We start from the raw sequence: 20,872 nt of genomic DNA on the forward strand, positions 1-20,872 counted from the left end.
CGGGGGAGCCTGATGAGCTGCCGTCTATGGGGTCGCACAGAGTCAGACACGACTGAAGCGACTTAGCAGCAGCAGCAGCAGCATTGGTTGAATTCTGTTAAGAGTCCTAACCCCCAGAACTTTAGCACATGACCTTTGGAGACCAGGATTCACAGAGATGTTCAAGTACAGATGAGGTCAGTAGGGTGTGTCCTACTCCAACAGGACTGGGCCTTTATAAAAAGGGGACATTACAATTTGTAGTACTTTGTTAAAACTGCCCTAGAAAGCTAATACAGCCCCACCCCAAAATCTTAAGCAATATATCTTCAGACCATTATCCAGTACAATTCGAAATACACATATAAAAGATTACCACAGTCTCAACAACTTGGAAACCAAGACAAACTCTACTATGCAAGAAGTAGACAGGTGAGGAAATGAAAAGTGAAATTTGAAAGCGTCTCCCAATGCAAAGCAAAGAGCAATGTTTAGTGACAAATGTACAAGACAAAGGAAAATCTCATTCAGGGCAAAATTGCACACTTTGAGTGCCTTACTGATTCAAGATGGAAGCTGACAAAGGAGGTTAGTATTCCTCTTGAGAAACTAGGAGGGGAGGGGAGAACAAAAACTGAGCCAAAAGAAGATAGACAGATGGGATTCGTAAAGATATAAGCTGAAGTCCTATGCACATGGTGCCCCATAGCCTGTGGACTCTCCACGGAAAGACATCTCCAGCCCACTGCTCCAGTCTTCTGTCCTCATCTCCTCGTCCCGCTGCATGGATAGTTCTGTTTTCAACCAGGTATGCTCCTGATCACAGCTGCATCAGCACTGGCAGACATGGACGTGGCTTGGGAGCAACCAACACTTTTTGACGAGGGGCAGGTGGCCGGCTAGGGTGAGTTGGGGCAGCGGAGTCGGTTCTTCAGGTCTGGCCCTGCTGCTTAGCATGGTTGCTGTGAGTCCCGAGTTCAGCCCTGTGGATGCACACAGTCTGCAACCACTCACCAGCCCAGGAACCTGGGGCAGTAATGACTAGAGCTGCCACGAGCAGAGGTGTGCGAGTCTTTGTGTGTGCACACGCATTCATTTCTCTTGGGTAAATAGATACTCAGGAGTGGAATCATCAGGTCATTATGGTAGGTGAGTGTTTAATATCTTAACATGAGGCCAAACTGCTTTCCAAAGTTTCTGTCCCATCTCCCACCCCGACCAGTGGTGCCTGAGCCTCCCAGTTCTTCCCCGTCTTTGTCAACACTCAGGATCGTCGGTCTTTTGTGTTGTAGCCATTCTAGTGGATGTTAAAAGTTCAGGGTACTTCCATGGTGGTCCAGGGGCTAAGGACTCCTCGCTCCCAATGCAGGAGGCCCAGGTTCAATCCCTGGCTAGGAAACTAGATCCCACATGCCACAACTACAAATCCCACATGCCGCAACAAAGACCCGGCACAGCCAAATAAAGACATAAACACATTTTTTAAAGTTCAGGAATTTTGAGAGTTGATTGTCAAATGCCATTATTTAAAAAATTCAACTGTATAAACTTCCACTTAAATTGTATTAAAGAAACAAAGGAGATACTCAAAACGCATCATGTCTTATTTCACCCCAGTACTTTGGCACAGTGCACCACCCAGGATCTCTTCTGAACCACACATTCAATGACATTATGTGGGTAGCCATGTTTTTACAACAGTTTGGCCTGGTGGGAGTATTTACCCCACAGGAATCAGCACTGCCTGCAAGCTGGGGCTAGACTGATTATTATTCAGTTGATTGTGTAGACTTGCTGCTGCTAGGTCACGTCAGTCGTGTCTGACTCTGTGAGACCCCATAGACGGCAGCCCACCAGGCTCCCCCATCCCTGGGATTCTCCAGGCAAGAACACTGGAGTGGGTTGCCATTTCCTTCTCCAATGCATGAAAGTGAAAAGTAAAAGTGAAGTCGCTCAGTCGTGTCCGACTCTAGCAACCCCATGGACTGCAGCCTAACCAGGCTCCTCCATCCATGGGATTTTCCAGGCAAGAGTACTGGAGTGGGTCGCCAGTGCCTTCTCCATGCATAGACTTGAGTCTGTAGTAATTACATTTTGAATAACAAAAAGAAAAAGAAATAACTTCCAGTATCAAAAACTACTATCCAATTCAGCAGAGATTTTGTTCATGTCACCAATGAACATATGAGGTTCCAACACACACCTTTGCTGTTTCACTTTTGTCTTGGTAAGATCAGTGGAAATATCAACCAACGTTTATGTGGGAACCACAGTCAGCCCTCAGTTGCAACCGTGGGTCAGGTACCAATCCAAAAGTTTGGCAAGTCAACTGAAGAGGTTTTGGTGAGAATCAATGGATCATATGGAATTGAGAAATAGTGTATCATGTGTTTTATTGTATATATATTGTAGATTTATTTGTACATTGTTTACATCTTTTATAACAGTAAAATGTATAATAAACTTACATGTCTGTGTGTGTCTGTGTACATATACAGACAGACATAAAGAAATATATACACTCCCCCAACACAGAGGTGCACACACACACACATAGGCTTACATTTACTTGTCACCGTGGATCAGCACATCACAGCTTGCAGACACACGCCCCAGCCTGTCTGCTCCATGCAGCAGGTACACATCACCTGGCCAGTTTGAGCATGGGCTCAGGGAGGGCGCCTGTGCCCCAGCTACTGTAAGGCCCAGCAAGCTGGCACTGGGTAGGGAGAAGCACTCAGGCTCACAAAAGGCCATTGATCCACCCACTGTGGCCTGGAGGGGGCCCTGTTGGCCTCACCCACTCAATGAGTTGGTGAGTTGGTGGCCCAGAGCCTGGCTAATGAGATAAAGGGACCCAGCTGTGCCCAGACATCAGGGATCTGGGGGGCCCTGGGCACCCCCGACTCTCAGCTCTGCCTGTCACCAGCTCCTGGACCAGGGCCCCGCTCTGGGCCTCTCCCAGGTGGGTGTTCTCCCCGGGGCAGGTGGCAGGGCGTGGACCACCCTCCCAGACTGTTCCCCTCAGGTCTTTCCCACAGTGCAGCCTGAGAGATGTTGTAAAAACAGAAGTCGACTTTTCCTCTCCCCTGCTTACAGCACTGTGTGGCTCCCCGGTGTTGTCAGGGTCCGTCCGGACCCTAGCTGGGGAATGAGGCTGGCCTGAGGCAGCCACTGCCTGGGTCCTGGCCTCTTCCGTCTGCCACCCTGCCCACCGCCGTGGCCCCAGCCACTGTGACCTATTTTCATGTTTCGGGATGGCCCAGCTGGCTCAAGGCTCGAAGTGTGGCTCACGGGAGTCACTCCTGGGCATGGTCGCCCCACCTTCCCGCCCCTTCTCACCTGCTCTGTCTCCTGGATGTCCCGCCCCTACCCTACCTCATCCTTTGGTGCTGTGGGCACTGTCCAGGCCCTGCAGTGCCGCAAGCGTGTCCAGGCAGACAGTGTCCTGGGGCAGGTGGGCCCCCAGGTGCCGCAGCTCTGTGCAGAGCAGGGGGAAGTCGTAATCGAAGCCATTGTGGGCCACCAGGCACACAGGGCCCTCCTGGCGGCTCAGGAAGGCCTGCAGCATCTGTACCACAGTGCCATCAAAGCCAGCCTTCCCGCACCTGCCCAGGCCCTCGCGGCTCAGGCCGGTAATCTCACTGGCCTTGGCAGTGAAGGGGCGCTCTGGGCTCATGCACAGTGTGAGCTTGTCCATGACCCAGGGTGGCAGGGGGGCCCCAGACTCATCGCACTTGAGGTCCTCCAGGGAGGACTGGTGGACTGCGAACAGGGAGAGCTCGGCGTTCTCAGGGTCCACGCTGGGGAGCCCAATGGCTTCCAGGTCCAGAAAGACAAACGTCTCGGCCCGTGGTCGCTTGGACACGGTGATGGTTTTCACAGAGACAGGGAAGCCTATAGCTGCCAAAATAAGAGGCAGAAGACACAGGGGCCAAAGAGATGGGGATGCCTGGCCTCAGCTGGCCACAGCTTTGCCCGTGGCCAAGGTCCTGACCCTTCTGGCTTCCCTTCTGGCTACCTCATGGGCCTTTCGGCTCTAGGAGCCATTTCTAAGACCCAGATCCAGAAAGACTGCTATGGGGCCTTCTGAACTGGGATCCAGCAACAGGGATCTGTTACTTCTGTCCAGGATGAGGCCTCCTAGGGTCTTGTCACCTGCCTTCATGGTGTCCCTCAGTCCCTCCCTGACCATCCCCACTGCTACCATCTAGTAAACAGCAAAAGGCAGGCCTGATATGCCCAGACCCTGGCCTGGGGCCTCTGCCTTCTGGACCCCAAGGACATAGACAGGCAGTGTACCAGGCCCATGTCACCAGGGACTGCAGCCCAGGATGGCACCATCACCAGCACACTGTGGCCAGCAGCCTCAGGCCCAGCACCCGACAAACATGCCCCTGGGATCAGCTGCTGGGAAGCAGACAAGCAAGCACCCAAGACAACTCTCCTGGGAATTCCCAGTCTCCCTGGCTTGGCCTCCTCCTGGCACACAGGTGGATCCAATTTGGATCTGACCCGATCCGGCCCCTGTTCTGCCTCTGGGCCCTGGCAGCTGGCCACACTGGCTTACCTGCAGCATCTGCTGGCTGGGTTCTTGGGCTACTAGACACCTGTCTCACACAGGCTGCTCTGGGCAGCCTTTAATCTGTGGCTGTGGCCTGCCCCCAGCCAACCATTGGGTAGGGAGAAGATCCGAGGCCACAGGACCTGTGCAGCCAGCTTGCCACCCCCTCGCTTGCTCACAGCTGCTGGGACACACACCCCATGTTTTTACAGGCTGAAAAGCTGGCTCCTGGGCCGCAGGCGGGCTCCCCACAGGCAGAGCACAGCCTGGGCTGGAAAAACGTGTCGTCACAGGTGTCTCACAGGCATTAAGAGGAAACCCAAGCCCTCTGCCCTGCCTCCACGACTGATTAGGTCTGGCAGCAGCAGCCGGGCCTGCTGCCTTGGGTTCAACACCCAGCCCCAGGCTGGCGCCCTCCCAAAGGGGCATCTCCAGGGCACAGCTCCGTCACCAGGGTCAACCAAAGTGAGCTAGGAGGACAGGCCACAGTGTGGCCCCACTGACAGCAGCTGGGGTGCATCAGGGCAGCGGCCCCCCAACTTTGGGGGGCTCCTCTTCCTCTAGAGTATCTCAGGGGCCTGAAACAGAGGCTGCCAGGGAAGAAGCAAGGGAGGTGTGGTAGGTGGGAACAGCCCTCCACCGAGTGCCATGAGAGCCAGAGGCTCCAGGTCCTGCCCAGCCCAAGTGGCTTGGGCCAGGGTGAAGGGCACAGTCAGTGTAGGAGGTAAGAGAAAAGGCCCTCCCTGCCCCAGGAGAGCAGATGGCACCATCCCTAGGACCTCATCCCCGGGCAAGCCATGCCAGCCTCCGGCAGCAGGTGCTCATAAGCCCGGTCTCCCACTGGGGCACAGGGAGGCAGCCGAGATGCCGGGGGAAGCCTGCCCACAGCGGGCCCTCCAGTCTCCTGGGCTGTAAAGCTTTCAGGGAACCTGGACCACAGTGCCCAGGGGTCTACCTGTGCTCCCACTTCCACCGATGGCAGGGGACGAGCTCCCTGGAGCCTCCTGGTCTGGAACAGCCACAGGGGAATCAGGGAAATGAAGGTGCAAGTGAGACTGGCAACCAAATGCTTAGACGGGGGGGGAGGGGGCAGGGGGGGCCTCCTCCAGTGCCCTTCAGCCTGATGCTGAGCTGAGGGGGGGGCAGGGGACTCCACCGGGTGTGCCTGTCCCTGGGCTTGCAAGGAGGGAGATGGCTGTGACACAGCTCAGGCAGATACTGGGTGGCCCTGGAAAGCCCCGAGAGCTGCTTTCTGGCCAACCAGTCAGGCCACCAGCAAGAATTCCCCAGGTCGGTTCTGGGTGGCTTGGGGAGGCAGAAGGAAGCACACGCCCCCACCGGCCACACACCAGATGCAGTGAGTGCCAGCACCCCCAAGGCCAGCCCAGGGTCGGGGGGAGGAAGCAGCAGATCAGGGCCTGGGGGAGGCCGTGGTCGCATTCAGCCAGGAGTCGTGACAAGACACAGCCAAGCTTAATGGGCGCTGGAATGTGGGGCGGGCAGGATGGGCAGGGAGGCAGTCAGGCAGAGCCACAGAAGCAAAAAAGTAGGCTGGAGGCAACTTCTTAAAACCTTGGCTTTCTTTTCTCCCCAGCTCACACCACCCAAACCCACCCCACCCCACCCCACCTCCACCCCCCACCATCCCCATGTTACCCTCCCCTCACACCCCCCACCCCCAGACCCCTTGCCAAAGAGCTGAAGGTGCTGAGCAGCTAGAGGCCATGTCTACACGGCAAGGGAACTGACTGCTGCTGCCTGGCTCTTCAGGGCGGAGCTCACTGCTCACAGGCTACTGTGGGCCTTTGTGCAGACAGTTGCTGAAGGTCTTATATTGCTGGGTTAGCTCTTCCATTTTGGTGGCTGCCAATGAAAGAGAATGGCAAATAGCAAGGTCAGTCAGTCCAGCTGTCCTCGGGCCCAGGGCACCCAGCAATGGGCTGAGCCAGGAGCCCTTGAGGGGGCCAGGGCCTGGTGAACTCCGATGGAAGCCCCTGGGGGCCCCAGGCAGAGTCCCCAGGCTGGGATTCACTGGCTTGGCTGGGTCCCTCCCCACCCCTCTCTGCAGAGCCCAGGAGTCAGGGAGGTTCATGATTTGGATGCTGTATGGATTTTGATCAGCCCTTCCTTTAGCTTGTCCGAGTCCATCCTCCAGGAGCTCGCCTCCCCAGCCCGTCCTCTGCCCTCCCACAAGGTTGGCAAGTGGTGTTCGGTCCTGCCCATCCCAAGGGTGAGTGCGAAGCTTGGGCATCATGGGGTGAGCCTGGGGGTGATGGCTGGGTGGGCGTCTCACAGAGAGGAAACAGGCCTGGCCCCAACGAGCCTTCCCACTCACCATCGCTGCTCCCTCCGAGGGCGCTCACATTTCTCTTACATATAGATAGGATTCAGGGGTGTCGTTTCCCTTTACTAAGTCCTCAGATTCTCCCAATTTCCAGATGCTCCAGCCCTGCTCCTGGGCTCCCAGAGATCTGGGCATATCCTCAGCTCACATGTCGCCCCTCTGTCCCAGGCCCTCAGTGCTACATGGCCTTCTCTTGACTCAGGGTTTGGCCAAGCTGTGCTGTCTCTGGAAGCCTGGGCCCCTGACGCTGCATCCCTGCTACTGTGGATTATGGGAGGCTAGGTCTGGAGTGCGTCCTGGGGCTCCCTCTGGTCTGGACTCAGCCCTCAACTCTGCAACTGCCTCCCTCCTCCTGCCTTCCTTTCTCAGTGTCAGAGATCTCAGCCCATCTCTGTGCTGTTTTTCTTTGCCCTTGTTTATCTGCCCCTTGTCTCCTGAGTCTCAAGATGTTTTCTACTCAAGATCTGCCTAACTCTCTCCATGGATTGTTCTGAACACTTTGACAACCATATTTAACGCCTAAGAGTGTCTGCTTGCATTTTCTCCTTGCTGGTTCTTCCCAGTTTCCTCAGTATGTGTGAACAAGATGCTGAGTATGTTCATTCAAGTTGGTTGGAAAGTTCTCTTCTCTGAATGACCACTGCCTCTGGCGGTGGAAAAGGGTTGGGGCAAACACGGACAAAGCAGCAAGTGCAGAAGGAGACAATAGGGCAGGAGAGGCCCACGAGGGCTCTGAAGAGCTGCAAGAGTCCTGGGAATATGGAAGTCCACACACGTGCCTGGGGCTGTGCGGGCATCTGGAAGAGACCTGCAAAGGCCCTGAGCCCATGACTACTTGACCTTAAGGCAGAACCAACAGAGGTGCAGAGGAAGGAAACGTCAGCCATGTGGCTGAGTGTGGAGGAAAACCATAAAGCTATACACCCAAGTAGCTCACACAACTCCAAATGGGAGAAACTCAAAAGTGACCCCACACCAAGACTGTCAAAAGAGCCAAAGGGCAAGACAGATCTGAGAATGGAAGATGGAAGAGACTACGCCAGGGCCTCCATTATATGTCAATGAATGTGAGCGATCACAGACCCTCACTTGGGAGGTGCAGGCACTAGGACAGAATCCTCACCAAGCCGGGCCAGTGCTCAGCTGCAGGCAGGAAGTGGCTGATGGAGTCGCTAGTGTGCGAGGCATGTTCCATCTCTTAGCCTGGTCTGTGGTCACACAACTATCTGCTTTAAAGTCAGTGGCAATGGACTGAAGGGGGTTTGCCACAGCCCAGGGGACAGAGGCAACTTTTCACTTGTCTAACCCTGAGTTAAGACTCCTCCCTAAAGGCTGCTTTTTTCTTATAACAAAACACAACAACAATGAAAAACCTTCTCTGAGTGAGTATATTTTGCATAAGAAGAATAAACTTACTCAGAAACAAAGTTTAAAATTAAATGCAGACACAATTTTGACCTTACCCAATAGCAGGAAGGTGGGAAACAGCAAAGCTAGCCCCACAAATGGGAGGAACTGGCCTCATTGCCACGACGGCAGAACCTCACCTCCACATAGAACCTCAACTGTTGAAACAAGTTCACTGCGACCTTTCTTAAAGGTTGACAATCAGAGGGAAATTCCCTGAGTGATACATGTTCACTGTAGAATATGTGAAGGCTGCAGAACAGGATAAAGAAACAGGAAATGAACTAAACGATCACAACAAACTGTAAAATTCTTCAAGAGACGAGAATACTAGACCACCATACCTGCCTCCTGAGAAATCTGCACGCAGGTGAAGAAGCAACAGTTAGAACCGGACATGGGACAACAGACTGGTTCCAAATTGGGAAAGGAGTACATCAAGATTGCATATTGTCACCCCACTTATTTAACTTATAGGCAGAGTACATCATGCGAAATGCAGGGCTGGATGAAGCACACGCTAGAATCAAGACTGTTGGGAGAAATATCAATAACCTCAGATATGCAGATGACACCACCCTTATGGCAGAAAGTGAAGAAGAACTAAAGAGCCTCTTGATGAAAGTGAAAGAGGAGAGTGAAAAAGTTGTCTTAGAGCTCAACATTCAAAAAACTAAGATCATGGCATCTGGTCCCATCACTTCATGGCAAATAGATGGGGAAACAATGGAAACTGTGATAGAATTTACTTTCTTGACAAGTTTATACTTGGTCTCCAAAATCACTGCAGATGGTGACTGCAGCCAAGAAATTAAAAATGCTTGCTCCTTGGAAGAAAACCTATGACCAACCTAGACAGCATATTAAAAAGCAGAGACATTACTTTGCCGACAAAGGTCCGTCTAGTCAAGGCTATGGTTTTTCCAGTAGTCATGTATGGATGTGAGAGTTGGACTATAGAGAAAGCTGAGTGCTGAAGAATTGCTGCTTTTGAACCATGATGTTGGAGAAGACTCTTGAGAATCCCTTGGACTGCAAGGGGATCCAACCAGTCCATCCTAAAGGAAATACTCATTGGAAGGACTGACGCTGAAGCTCCCATACTTTTGCTACCTGATGCAAAGAGCCAACTCATTAGAAAAAACCCTGATGCTAGGAAAGATTGAAGACAGGAGGAGAAGGGGGTTACAGACGATCAGATGCTTGGATGGCATCATCGACTCAATGGGTAAGAGTTTGAGCAAGCTCTGGGAGATGGTGAAAGATACAGAAGCCTAGCATGCTGCAGTCCATGGGGTTGACACAGCTTAGCGACTGAATAACAAACGATCTAAATCCACCTCTGACTCACACAGAGAAAATTAACATCCATGTGGTAGCTCAACTCCCACAATGGATTCCTCTGCATTTTTTCCCTTTAGAAAAGTAAGATCATACTGTGTATTTCATTTTCAACCTGCATTTTCCTTTTAACATTATACAGTATGCATTTCCTCATGTCACTGTAACCAAGTTTTGAAACAACAAATACTGTCCCACAATATACATATAATCAGTATCTACCCAAGCATTATCCAAGAATAAAACCTTGAATTATTCCCATTTGTCAGTATTGTAAATTCTGAAACAGTATAACAATAAATAATCGAAAGTGACCTACAGGCTCAGTAATAGAAAACGTTAAGCAAATTTTAGCTAATGTCTGAAAGGAAGTGTCTGACGATTGGAAATAAGACTTTGAAAACCTGGGTCAATGCTTAAAATGAGGTCCAAGGGAAAGAATATAATACTGTAGCATGATGTGAGTAGATTCAACTTATACAAAGAAAGAAAAAACGATGACAGCTGTACACCCATGGCTGATTCATGTCAATGTACGGCAAAAACCACCACAATACTGTAAAGTAATTAGCCTCCAATTAAAATTAATTAATTAATTTTAAAAAATGATGAAAGGAAACAGAATAGAGGGAAACAGACCAAAACATGAACACTGACCGCCTCTGGGCCACTGCGCTATGCAGTGCTTTAAATTTCCCTCTGCACAGCTTTAGAGAATCCCCATTTTCTACCATTCATGGTTTTCTTTTCAGATCTGTCAAAAGCATTTTTTAAGGGAAGGAAAACCTTAAGCATCATAAAAAGAAGAGAACAGGAATGGACCAGTCCCCAAATGCAGGCTGAGGTGCCCTAAGATGGCCCTGACCACCAATCGGGTGGCCACGGACACAGCAAGGGGTGACCACATACCTAGACTCATGACAGAGCTGTTGTTGCCCCAGCATATCTGCTCGTCATGCTGCTGGTTCGCCATGTGCACGGCTTTCACTGAGGTGCTAGTGACTTCCACGGCCGCCTTCAACAGCTTCAACGGAGGAACAGAGGGTGGGGACGTGTAGACTTGAATGCCAGCGGTCTGACCCACAGGAGGCGTCTCCTGCTCCCCGCCCTGGTGGACACTGAACACCTGCCTCCAGCTGCAAGGACAGTCACCCACCAGAGCTCCCCAGCGTAACTCCCTTCCTCCTGGCCCTGCGGGGACGCCACACTATCTCGGATCCCACCCCACACTGGGGCCACACAAAGCCGGGGTAGAGGGCATTGCACTGTCCATTTTGCACAGATGGACAGTGTAAAAGTCAATGTCCCAAGGTCAAAGGGCCTTTCTGATGGGCGAGGACTGTGCCCTAACTCAGCCTGCTAGTAGAATAGCAAAGGACAAGCTTGTCAGAGGTTCAGAAGTCTGGGAGCTTTCTTGTGAGAACACCAAGGCCAGCGCCATGGGAGCCCTGAGTCAATGGTAGAGTGTCATGTGTGGCAAGTGTGCACATAATCATAACCAAAGCTAGCAGTCTGGGCTCCGAGGATCGGAGTCAATGCTGAGGCCATCAGCTCAGCTGTGTGAGGCTGCCTTTTTGTGTGTGTCCGAAATGGGTCGAGGGCCCAGACGGGCAAGCATCCATCTGTCTGTCTGGCACTGCTCTGGGCCATGCGAGGACAAACACACTGTGAAACGCTTGAGCCTTTTGTGCAGACAGGCTGAGGCCAACACCAGGACAGAAGCTGTAGGCTGGGATGAGTCCCCAGCACAGACAGCACACACACTTCTTCTGCGCCTGCGGTTATAGCTTGGTGGGCACCCTCCTGAAGGGCAGGGGGACCCAAGTGGGACATTCCCAGCACCCCTCCTCCCCTCTATAGCCCCAATCTGCCTTTAAGTTTCAGCCTGAGGCCTGGAGCCCAGAGCTCAGCCAGTCCCCGCCCTCGGGTGCCTCACTGGGGGTACAGTGGCCCCTGGGAGGGGCTGGGGAAAGGGCAACGCTTACTTGGCTGCACGACGTCAGGGTCTGGTACACGGCCTGGATGATGGGGCCGCATGGGTGGAGGTAGGGGCCTGGGCGCTGGCAGTACTCGCCCAGCTCACCGTCGTAGACTTGCAGGAAAGCCATGACGAGCTGATGGAAGTCAGAGATGACCAGGCGCAGCTTCTGGTCCAGGGTGCTGGCGTGGGCGCTGCCCACAGTGGCTCCTTGCTGTGCAAAGCACTGCAAAGTCAGGGGTGGAGGCTGTCCCACCTGCCATGGGGCACCAGGCAGAGCCCTAAACCCTTTGGAGAAGTGGGGGTCTGCTGGCCACTCCATGCTTCCAGAAAGCGGGAGATGAACGGAAGACCGGAGGCCTGCAGGGACCTCAACGTCCTCCTGAGGACCTTAGCGGCAATGAGGAAAGGTCTGGGGCTGCAGGGAGGGTAGCGGGAGAAAGTCCAAGAAAAGCCCAGGGTGCCAGGACTGGCACAGGGCTCCCCCCCAAAGCTGGTCTTTTCCACTCCTGGAAAAGCCTCCCCTCTCCAGCCATCACATTCTAGAAGCTGGGCTGTTTGGCATGTGCGCCACCTCACTCAGGCCTCCCGACACGCTCGTCCGAGAGACAGGGCTGTCTGAGGCTTCAGGACATCGGGTGGGGGCCCCATGCAGCACCCCTGCAGCCAGCACCTCACCTCCACCTGGAGTGCCTGAAGCTTTGAGGCGCTCTCCTGCAGCTGCCGGGCCAGTTTTGCCACCTTCTCCTCCTCCAACTTGACCAAGGGGCTGGCCCTGCAGGGAGACAAGGGGTCACTTCTGCCTGGTGCCATCACGGGCATCGGGGCACCTGTGGACCACACACAGGAGGCTCCGTCCCAGCCAACAGGCAACCTACCCCTGCCTGTCGTCACTCTGCTTGTCAAGAAGAGGCTGCATGTCCACAGGCCATGATTCACACTTGGGTCTCAGGAGCGTCTGCAGGCAAGGGCTGGAGAAGAGCTCCCCCAGCAGCCCCTCGGTCTTCTCCCTGGTGTCCTCGAAGCACTCCTCTGCACTGTAAAGGCAGCCCCAGGGCCACACTGTCAATGCCAGAGACCAGCCGAGACTAGCGAAGGGGCCAGGAAAAGGCATCTCCTCCAGTCTGAGAGCCCACCCACCTGCAGGGACAACTCAGGTATCCATCCTCGGTGGGGTGAGCCTGCGTTCCCCTGGGATGGAGCATGGGGGGGTTCCTGTTGGGAAGACTGCCCAGGGGGCTTGGAGGAGCAAGGGCGCCCAGTGGCCGATTCGGGCAGGGCCTGTGCCAACCTTTACCTGGGGCAGCTGGAGTCGCCGACACTCAGGCTGTGGACCACGTCCAGCAGCTGGTCCATGAAGTGCAGCTGCTTCTGGGCACAGGCCCGGCCCTGGGCAGGGAAGGGCACATGTACTCAGTAGCCCGATGTGCCAGGGGCCCCCTGCTGCCCCAACAGGCCAGCAGCCCTCCAGGCTTCCACCTGGCAGGCTTGTGGACAGGCTCAGGGCCCCTGGCACAACAAGACAGGTGGTGGATGTGGCCACGTCACATCTGCTAATTCGTGGCCAACGGGGACTCGTTCCCCCATAGGCCACACATAGCCAAGCCTTACAGCCAGAGTCCCTGAGCAGCAGTTGAGTCAGTCCCCCACCCCAAAAGTGGCTGGGACACTCAGCCAGGAGCAGTCCGATTTAGAGCTCAACTCCTTCCAGAAAGGGGAAGAGGCCCGAGACCAAGCCCCATGATGCAAATTCAATCTTGGAGAGCCTGTGTGAATACGGGCTGTAAACACAGCCTGCTCTGAGAGCTCTGTGAGCAGCCGCTTTTAGGGTGGGCTGAGAAGGGGAGGGCCGAGGGGGCCCAGGCAGCCCCGGGGAGGCAGTAGACTGGGGGACAGGGTCACATTCTGCTGTCTTGTTTGTAGCTCAGTTCCCGTCCACAAGCCATCATGGTTGCAGATGCCTAGCACTCCCTGCGAGCCTGGCTCCCACCTTCGTAGCCACAGGGACAGGGCCGGTGCCTCTGCAAGATCCTGGCATCTCCGCCTCCATGCCCCCTGGCCTGCCACTGGGGGCATCACTACCTCGTGTTGCCTCCTTGTCCCAACTGGCCCCAAACAACACCGAGCCAGAATGATACACCCAAAGGGCACCCTGAGGGAAGGAGATGAGGAGTGGGACACGGTCTAGACGGAGGAAAGCCTGGGCAGAAACATGAGACCAAGTGTCACTCAGGATTTCACAAAGCCTTGACCGGTGGCCTGGGCTGCACGCCAGCCCCTCTGCAACACACGGGCTACAAGAGCCCCACCAGCCTAGGAAAGGGTAAGCCGCCCCTCACAACCTATACACTGAAAGCTACAAAACGTCTCCAAGAGAAACTGAAGAAAACCAAACTACATGGAACAACAGCCCACGTTCAAGGATAGAAAGACTTATTAGGGGTGATGGTAATACTCGCCAAAGTGATCTACAGATTCAACACAATCTCCAGTAAAAGCTCAGTTTTGCACAAATTGACAAACTGATTCTAAAATTCATATGGAAATTCAAGGTACCCCTAAAAGTCAAGTTGGAGGACTGTCATGTTCACAATTTACTGCAAAGCTACAGTCATCAAGGCATTCTGCTACTGGCATAAGGACAGGCATACAGATCAATGGAATAGAATGGAGAATCCACAAATAAACCCTCACTTTTACATTCATCAATTTTTAACAAAGATGCCCAAACAGTCTAATGAGGAAAGAATGGTCTTTTCACTAAATGGTTGATTAACTGGAAAAACCAGACAGCCACATACAAAAGAATGAAGTTGGATACACACCTTACACCCATACATAAAACTAACTCAAAATGGGTCAAAGATCTAAATATAAGAGCTAAAAATACAAAACTCTTTCTCAACAAAACTCAAAACTTTTGAACTCCAAAGGACACATCTAGAAAGTGAAAAGACAATCCACAGAATGGGAGAACATATTTATAAATCAAATATCTGATGTGACTTGTATCCAGAATATATAAAGAATTCTTACATCTCAAAAATAAAAAGACAACCCAATTAAAAAGTGGGCAAAAGAACTGAATAGAGACATTACTCCAAAGAAGATACACAAATGACTAATAGGCACGTGAAAAGATGTTCAATACCATTAGTCATCAGAGAAATGCAAATCAAAACCACAATGAGATAGCCCTTCACACCCACCAGGATGACTCGTATAAAAAGATGAAAAATAACAAGTGTTGGTGATGATGTGAGAAACTGGAACCCTCACACAATGCTGGTGAGAATGCGAAATGGTACAACCACTTTGGAAAACACTTTGGGGTTCCTCGAAAAGTTTAACATATTCAAAGAATTCTGAAAGTTAGGTAATTCCACTCCTAGCTATTATATATACTGAAGAGAACTGGAAACATGTCTTCTGTCAAAAATGTATAAGGCACAGCCGGAGCATCATTATTTTTAAGAGCCAAAACATGGAAATAATTATTTCAAATATGCTTCTTAAATTTTAAGAGGAGGTGGCAGGGTTTCAGAGTAGGTTTAAGGATAGCTGCCTTTGTATGGAAACCCATGGTAGGCAACACGTGGAGGAAAGTACATGGGCTCAGAAGCCAGAATGTTAGGTTCAAGAGGTCAGGCTGTGTTACAGAGTAACCTTGAGAGAGCTGTTTGTCACCTTCCCAGGGAGATGACATATGACAAGGACCTGCTGTCTGGGGGAGGAAGGGCATGACAGTTACTGGCACGTAAGCCAGAAAGCCTCCTCGACCTCCTCAACCAGCCCCTCACCTTGTCCTAGGAATGGCAGGGGTCCACCCAAAGGAATCCTATGGGTTCCTGCCCCAGGGGCTAAGGATGCTTGCTCCTAGGGAAGGAGCCTTCCCACAATCACCCCAGCATCATGGAGGCCCCCTGCCCAGAGGGACAGGGGGCTCTCTCTTACCTTCAGGAGCTCCTGGTCATCCAGCCCACACAACATCAGTTCATGGCCCAGTTTCACCATCTCTGCTGGAACACAAGGGTCCAGTTACCACAGACAGCCACCCAAACAGGGGGAGGCCAGGCACCCTGGCCAAGTGCCTCCCTGCTAAAGGACGTCAACAAGGAGGCAGGTGGCGGACACCCTAGGTTGCCAGCATAGCCTCCTGCTGTGTGACCTACACCTGGTCACTGCCCTTCTCTGGGGGCTAGATTCCTCCCTGAGATGAGAGGTTGCATTCAATGCTCTTCCATACAGGGAACGCTGGCTTCCAGCAGAAGCCCGCCAGCTGCCTGAGGAGCCCACAGAGGCCAGGGCATCTTCCAAAGATGCCACATGCCACCCTTTCAGACACCTTGGCAAGCCACAGCACAAGGAACCATCTCACATTTGCCAGTTTCATACAGGCCCTTCACACCATCACACCCCTTCCTCTTGCAGGCAACCCTAGCAGGTGGCTACTCTTCCATTTCACAGATTAGGAAACTGAGGCCCTGTGTAGTGCAAGGACTCCTTGGCCACGTCTTCCAGGGAACCCTGGGCATTTTCTGAGGAACCAGCTGGTAGGCTATGACTTGGAGCCACAAAGCCAGGGGCCAGTACAAGCCCTACATCCCACCCAGTGCTGCAGCCCCTGACCCCAAATCCCTGCAAATGCCTACATCTGAGTCTCATCAAGTCCAGCAAATGGTCCCTTCACTAGAAATTCAGGATCTGGGCAGCATTCCCCTCCTCCAGCACCCCACACCCATCTCAGCACAGCAGGCCAGGGACCCTGTTAAGCCCACATTCAGGATTATACGGCCCTCCTTGGAATACAGGCTTGCGTCCTTCTGCAGTCCACCAGGCCTGGCCTGGTCTGGCCCTGTCGCCCCTCAGATCTCACCCCAGCCCTGGCCCTTTGCTCTGCCCTCTACCACAGCCACCCTGGCTTCCTGGCTGTTCCTACCTCCTGCCTGGGTGCTTGTTTTTCTCTCGCCCCAAACACTATTCTTCCTGAGATCTGCCTGCCTCACTTCCTTCATTCCCACGCGACTCTTGTTATTTAAAAGAGAGGCCTTCCCCAGCCATCTTATGTCAACAGTGCCACCCTTCTCCCAGCCCACCCAAGCACCACCGTGCCTTCACCTACCTTTGTTTATGGTGCTTCTCAGCATCTGACACGCTGAGAAATGTCACCACCTACTGTGTTATCACCTGTCTCCTAGCTAGCAAGCAAGCTCCGCGAGAGCAGTGCTGGGTGCAGAGCGAGTGCTCCTTAAATGTGAACGGGTGACTTCTAATCCCCCTTCCGCATGTCACAGTTTCTCCCAATTACACTCTTACTCAAGCACTCATATCTACCACCTGCTCTGCCACCCAGGGCCCCCCCACAGGGTGGGCCAAGCTGAGCTGCTGACCCACACATTACCGAAGAGGAAACTGAGGCTAGGAATGGTAACACCATGGTAGGTGCCTGTGCGTGCGTGTTCAAGGATTCACTTGTGACCCGCCGACCAGGCTGGCCCAGCCTCCACAGGCTCCGAGACACAACCCATGTCAGCCTCGGGACAGGCCCCAGATAACTAATGTGGCAGGGCTAGCAGGGGCACGGATCAGGAATCTGGTGTCCAGCTCACCCACCCTGGGGCAGGGGTGGGGCAAACACAGACTCGCAGAAGGATGGACCTTCAGAAACACTGCTGTGTGGGTGAAGAGCTAGCCAGCGCCTTCAGAACTGCAATTTGCTCCCCTTTACCTAATGCTCATTGCTGGCTTAAGGACAGTTTCTGCCAAAAATGGATTGAAAAGAAGCAGTTCCGAGATAAGCCCCAACGGAGACCTGCCCAGGAATGCCTCATGTCATAGGCACGCACACACACCCAAGCACAACGTGGCCCGATCACTGGTGGCATCAGCAAAAATGGCTGTCTCTGCCCCCAAGCACCCTAGTGGATGGGCTGGCGGGGTCTCCTTCACAGGTACAAGGGAGGGCAGATCCCAGCAGGCTCTGGGGACATCCACTGAAAACACCAGTCCACTTGCAAGCCACCAATCTGCTAAGGAGGCCATGCACCAGGTCAGAATGGCCAGAATCCACCATTCAACACGAAATTCCTATAACAGAGGAGACCCACCTTGGATTTTCACTTCAGCTGACACCCCCTTCAGCGAGCTGAACCTGTCGAGCCAGGAGGGACAGACCCTGCAGGCAAAGAGCAAAAGCAGTCAGGCCTGAGTGGGCTGCAGGGGGCCCTCACACCTCTCCTTACAGATGCTCTAAAAAGGGAATCTTCATATCCAGGTGCTAAACAGCACTGGAAAACTCACTTTAAAATGGATAATCTTATGTGATTTCAACTCCATAAATCTATCAGCGAAACACAAAACCAAACTATTTCTGAAAATTCACCTCAGAAATGTAAATTTGAGTACTAACATTAAAATTCTCACAATAAAAACATGAAAGGACTGCCCAAGAGGAAAGAAAACTGAATTCCTCAGAGCTCTGACACCTTTCCAGGAGGAACCCAGGGGCTGGCTTTGCTTGCAATCACGGTGCAGATCTGTTTGGAGAATGTGCGAAAAGGACCTCCCTGGTCTGGCATCCTTGCAGGCCGGGCCTGGGCCCCTCCTTGCATGTGGCTGACTGCCCTTCTCCACCTGCAGGGCTTTCTTCCCACCCAAGCCAAGCACACCGAGTTGGCTCCAGCTGATCCGGCGAAGCCCACAGCTGGCTAACATTCGCCGCCCCAGGGAAGCCGTGGGAAGGCTGGACCCACCTGCAGCCACATTGGCATCCCTCCATCACTGCAGGTCCTAGACGCAGTCCTTCTGCTGGGCTCTCACCTCCCAGACTCTGGGCTCACCGAGGCCAGGAGCCAACTTTCTGCTGTGTACTTCTAGGCCCTAACAAACACAGCAGCCAGCACTGAAAAGGCGGCTGGTAAGCATTAACAAATGAATGACCACAGCCTCTTGTCACAGACTAATCCATGAGTAAAGGCCCATGCCTATCTCTTTCAACAGAGGGGCGTTTTCTGTTCTTAAACTAATATAAGTCAACAGGCAATGATGCTATCCAAGGTCACAGCTCTGAGCCATTTGAGGGCTCCTAGCATGGGGGGCTCTGGGATCACAGTCCCAGCCTCCCAGGTGGGGAGACAGCCATTCCACCTGTCCCCTTGGCCTGGTGGAGCCCCAGCCTTGACAATACCACACAGATAAACAGGAGAGTAGCCACTGGTAAGCATCTTGCCTTAAGATGCCAAGATGAAGGGTGGGATAATTTGAGAGAATATCACTGAAACATGTCTATTACTATATGTGAAATAGATCGCCAGTCCAAGTTCAATGCATGAGACAGGGCACTCAAAGCTGGTGTACTGCAATGACCCTGAGGGATGGGATGGGGAGGGAGGTGGCGGGGGTTCAGGATGGGGGTTCAGGATGTACAACCACGGCTGATTCATGTCAATGCATGGCAAAAACCACTCCAATATTGTAAAGCACTTAACCTCCAATTAAAATAAGTAAATTAATTTTTAAAAAGAAGATGCCAAACTGATGGGCAGAACCATTTCCAGACACAGACCACATGCAATACACCGGCAGGCGTCACAAGCGACACACAGCCCAAGTCTCCCACTGGGCCTCCTCTGTGAGGGGGCCCAGTCTGAACATGGCAACCCCAGCCATGAGGTCCAGGCCTGGCACAGCAGTCAGGCCATGTGAAGGGCACTCCAGCTCCTGGCCAGGGAGCCCCAGGATAACTGGGCCAGGAACCCGCCCAGCTCTAGCAGGGTTGGGGCCCAGGCCTCACTCTGCGGACCTGCTGACTGTCTCATCATCATGGTGGGAGACGACGGTGCAGGTGTTTGGTGGAAAAGGCTCACTGTTCTTTCCCTGTGGCCATACCTGCCCCAACAAGGCTGGGGGGGGGGGGGCCTGGGAGCTAGTGGGGGCCACCCTGACCCCTCCACCGCAGGACTGCAGGGAAGAGGTGGGCAGGACAACAGCCTCACCTGTGCTACCTGTCTTAAATTACTCATTAAGGCACCCATTCCTTCTGTCAAAGAGGGCTGGGCCAGAAGGGGCAGGAGAGGGAAGTGCCACCATGTGAAAAGCTGGGAAGCTGGCCCTGGGCCTGGTTGCCAGGCAACATTCCCACTCACAAAGCGCCAGAGAGCCAAGAGCCCTCACTGATCCATTAGGCTGGACCACAGCAAACCACTTCAACACACTCAAGAATAAATCCCCGAAAGCCTAAGTGACCTCACTCGGAAAGGACTTTCATTAAAGTTGCTTTTCCTGAAGCAGCAGGGAGCAGGGCAGAAACTAACGGTGCTCAAGGCCTCGAAAGCAAGTAAAGCTCCTTGGGCGCCAAGGAAACCCAAGAGAGTTGCTCAGCGATCCAGGGGCCCTGTGGCTCTGCCTTGCCCATGCTGAGGGCCAGCTTGGCATACAAGCCACCAAGACTACCATGCCCAACCCCACCCCCAGTCAATGCTGCATGCAGTTCCCAGGTTCTACCCGGAAGAAGGTGAACAGGTGGACCTAAACGAGGCTGAAATGGTGAAGCCATATGCAAACAAGCCAAGAGGAAATTGGGAGAAACTGGACTCTGTGAAATCCTCTTTGGCCATCAAGAGGCCTACAGCACTTCTGCCAGCTTGGGATCATAAAAATCAATTGGACATTCCCTGGTTGTTTCTTAAAAGGATTATTTCTTGTATTTAAAAAAGCACTAAAAGCATCTGAGGGACGCAGCCAGACTCTCATCCATTGCCCCCCTGGCCAGCAGAGGGACCTGGTCCCCAGTTTCCACCTGGGCTATGCAACTTTGGGCTGCCTCCCACAAGAGCCTCTCTAAGGCCTGACTTTGGCCCCCCTCCTGTGTTCAAGATCTCCAAACTAGCCCAGGCCATCCTCACTTCTATCCCTGGTTCCTGGACCAGGCACTAGTCCTTCCGGGACCAACAGTGCTTGTCACGTGAGCCACTGCCATTCCAAGCCAGGCTCCAGTCTTTTACCTGCCTCTAGCCTCTCCCCTCCAAACCCAACTGCCACAGAACTCCCAAGTCACCCTGCCAAAAATGCCAATTTCACATGTCACTCCCCTGGTCCCAGGTTCTTTCTGCCATTCAAGCCACTGCTGCCTGATTCTCTCTCCCACACCTTGACTCCCCACTCCTATGGAAACCAGTGTCCGCCATGACCTGTTCCTTCCCAGATCAAATGCGACCTCCTCCATGCCAACATCCCAGCACTCAGACAACAGAGGTGTGCC

The 20,872-nt window shown here is 53.1% G+C and overlaps 2 protein-coding genes across 4 annotated transcripts in view; both read right to left on the reverse strand.

Annotated features, from left to right (window-relative positions):
- Window positions 1–1,116: 1,116 nt before the first annotated feature.
- On the reverse strand, window positions 1,117–4,147 carry TREX2 (three prime repair exonuclease 2). The gene is made up of 2 exons (XM_019955429.2): window positions 4,102–4,147; window positions 1,117–3,936 (listed from the first exon to the last, which is right to left on the reverse strand). Exons 1-2 carry the CDS (start codon window positions 4,145–4,147, stop codon window positions 3,359–3,361), a joined length of 624 nt encoding a protein of 207 aa, XP_019810988.1. The 3' UTR covers window positions 1,117–3,358.
- Window positions 4,148–6,215: 2,068 nt separating this feature from the next.
- The window catches only part of HAUS7 (HAUS augmin like complex subunit 7), a 36,510-nt gene continuing 21,853 nt past the window's right edge, over window positions 6,216–20,872 (reverse strand). For 2 of the 3 annotated variants that reach the window (XM_070785197.1, XM_019956251.2), the window contains exons 3-10: window positions 17,721–17,788; window positions 15,568–15,632; window positions 12,911–13,002; window positions 12,492–12,650; window positions 12,292–12,388; window positions 11,621–11,839; window positions 10,545–10,659; window positions 6,216–6,406 (exon numbers count right to left, since the gene is read on the reverse strand). In XM_070785197.1, the coding sequence (XP_070641298.1) occupies window positions 6,336–6,406; window positions 10,545–10,659; window positions 11,621–11,839; window positions 12,292–12,388; window positions 12,492–12,650; window positions 12,911–13,002; window positions 15,568–15,632; window positions 17,721–17,788 (886 nt within the window). In that variant the 3' untranslated portion in view covers window positions 6,216–6,335. The remainder of the gene's footprint in view (window positions 6,407–10,544; window positions 10,660–11,620; window positions 11,840–12,291; window positions 12,389–12,491; window positions 12,651–12,910; window positions 13,003–15,567; window positions 15,633–17,720; window positions 17,789–20,872) is intronic. The other variant, XM_019956252.2, reaches the window with a different exon arrangement.

This window comes from Bos indicus, chromosome X, assembly GCF_029378745.1.
Source record: "Bos indicus isolate NIAB-ARS_2022 breed Sahiwal x Tharparkar chromosome X, NIAB-ARS_B.indTharparkar_mat_pri_1.0, whole genome shotgun sequence".
Lineage (NCBI taxonomy): Eukaryota > Metazoa > Chordata > Mammalia > Artiodactyla > Bovidae > Bos > Bos indicus.

Bases quoted from the DNA above. Each gene is read 5' to 3' on its own strand.
- TREX2 (XM_019955429.2), bottom strand. From the start codon at position 4,147: ATGAAGGCAGGTGACAAGACCCTAGGAGGCCTCATCCTGGACAGAA. The intron at 3,937-4,101 runs GTAACAGATCCC...TGGCCAGCTGAG, and splicing joins AGGCCTCATCCTGGACAGAA to GCCAGGCATCCCCATCTCTT.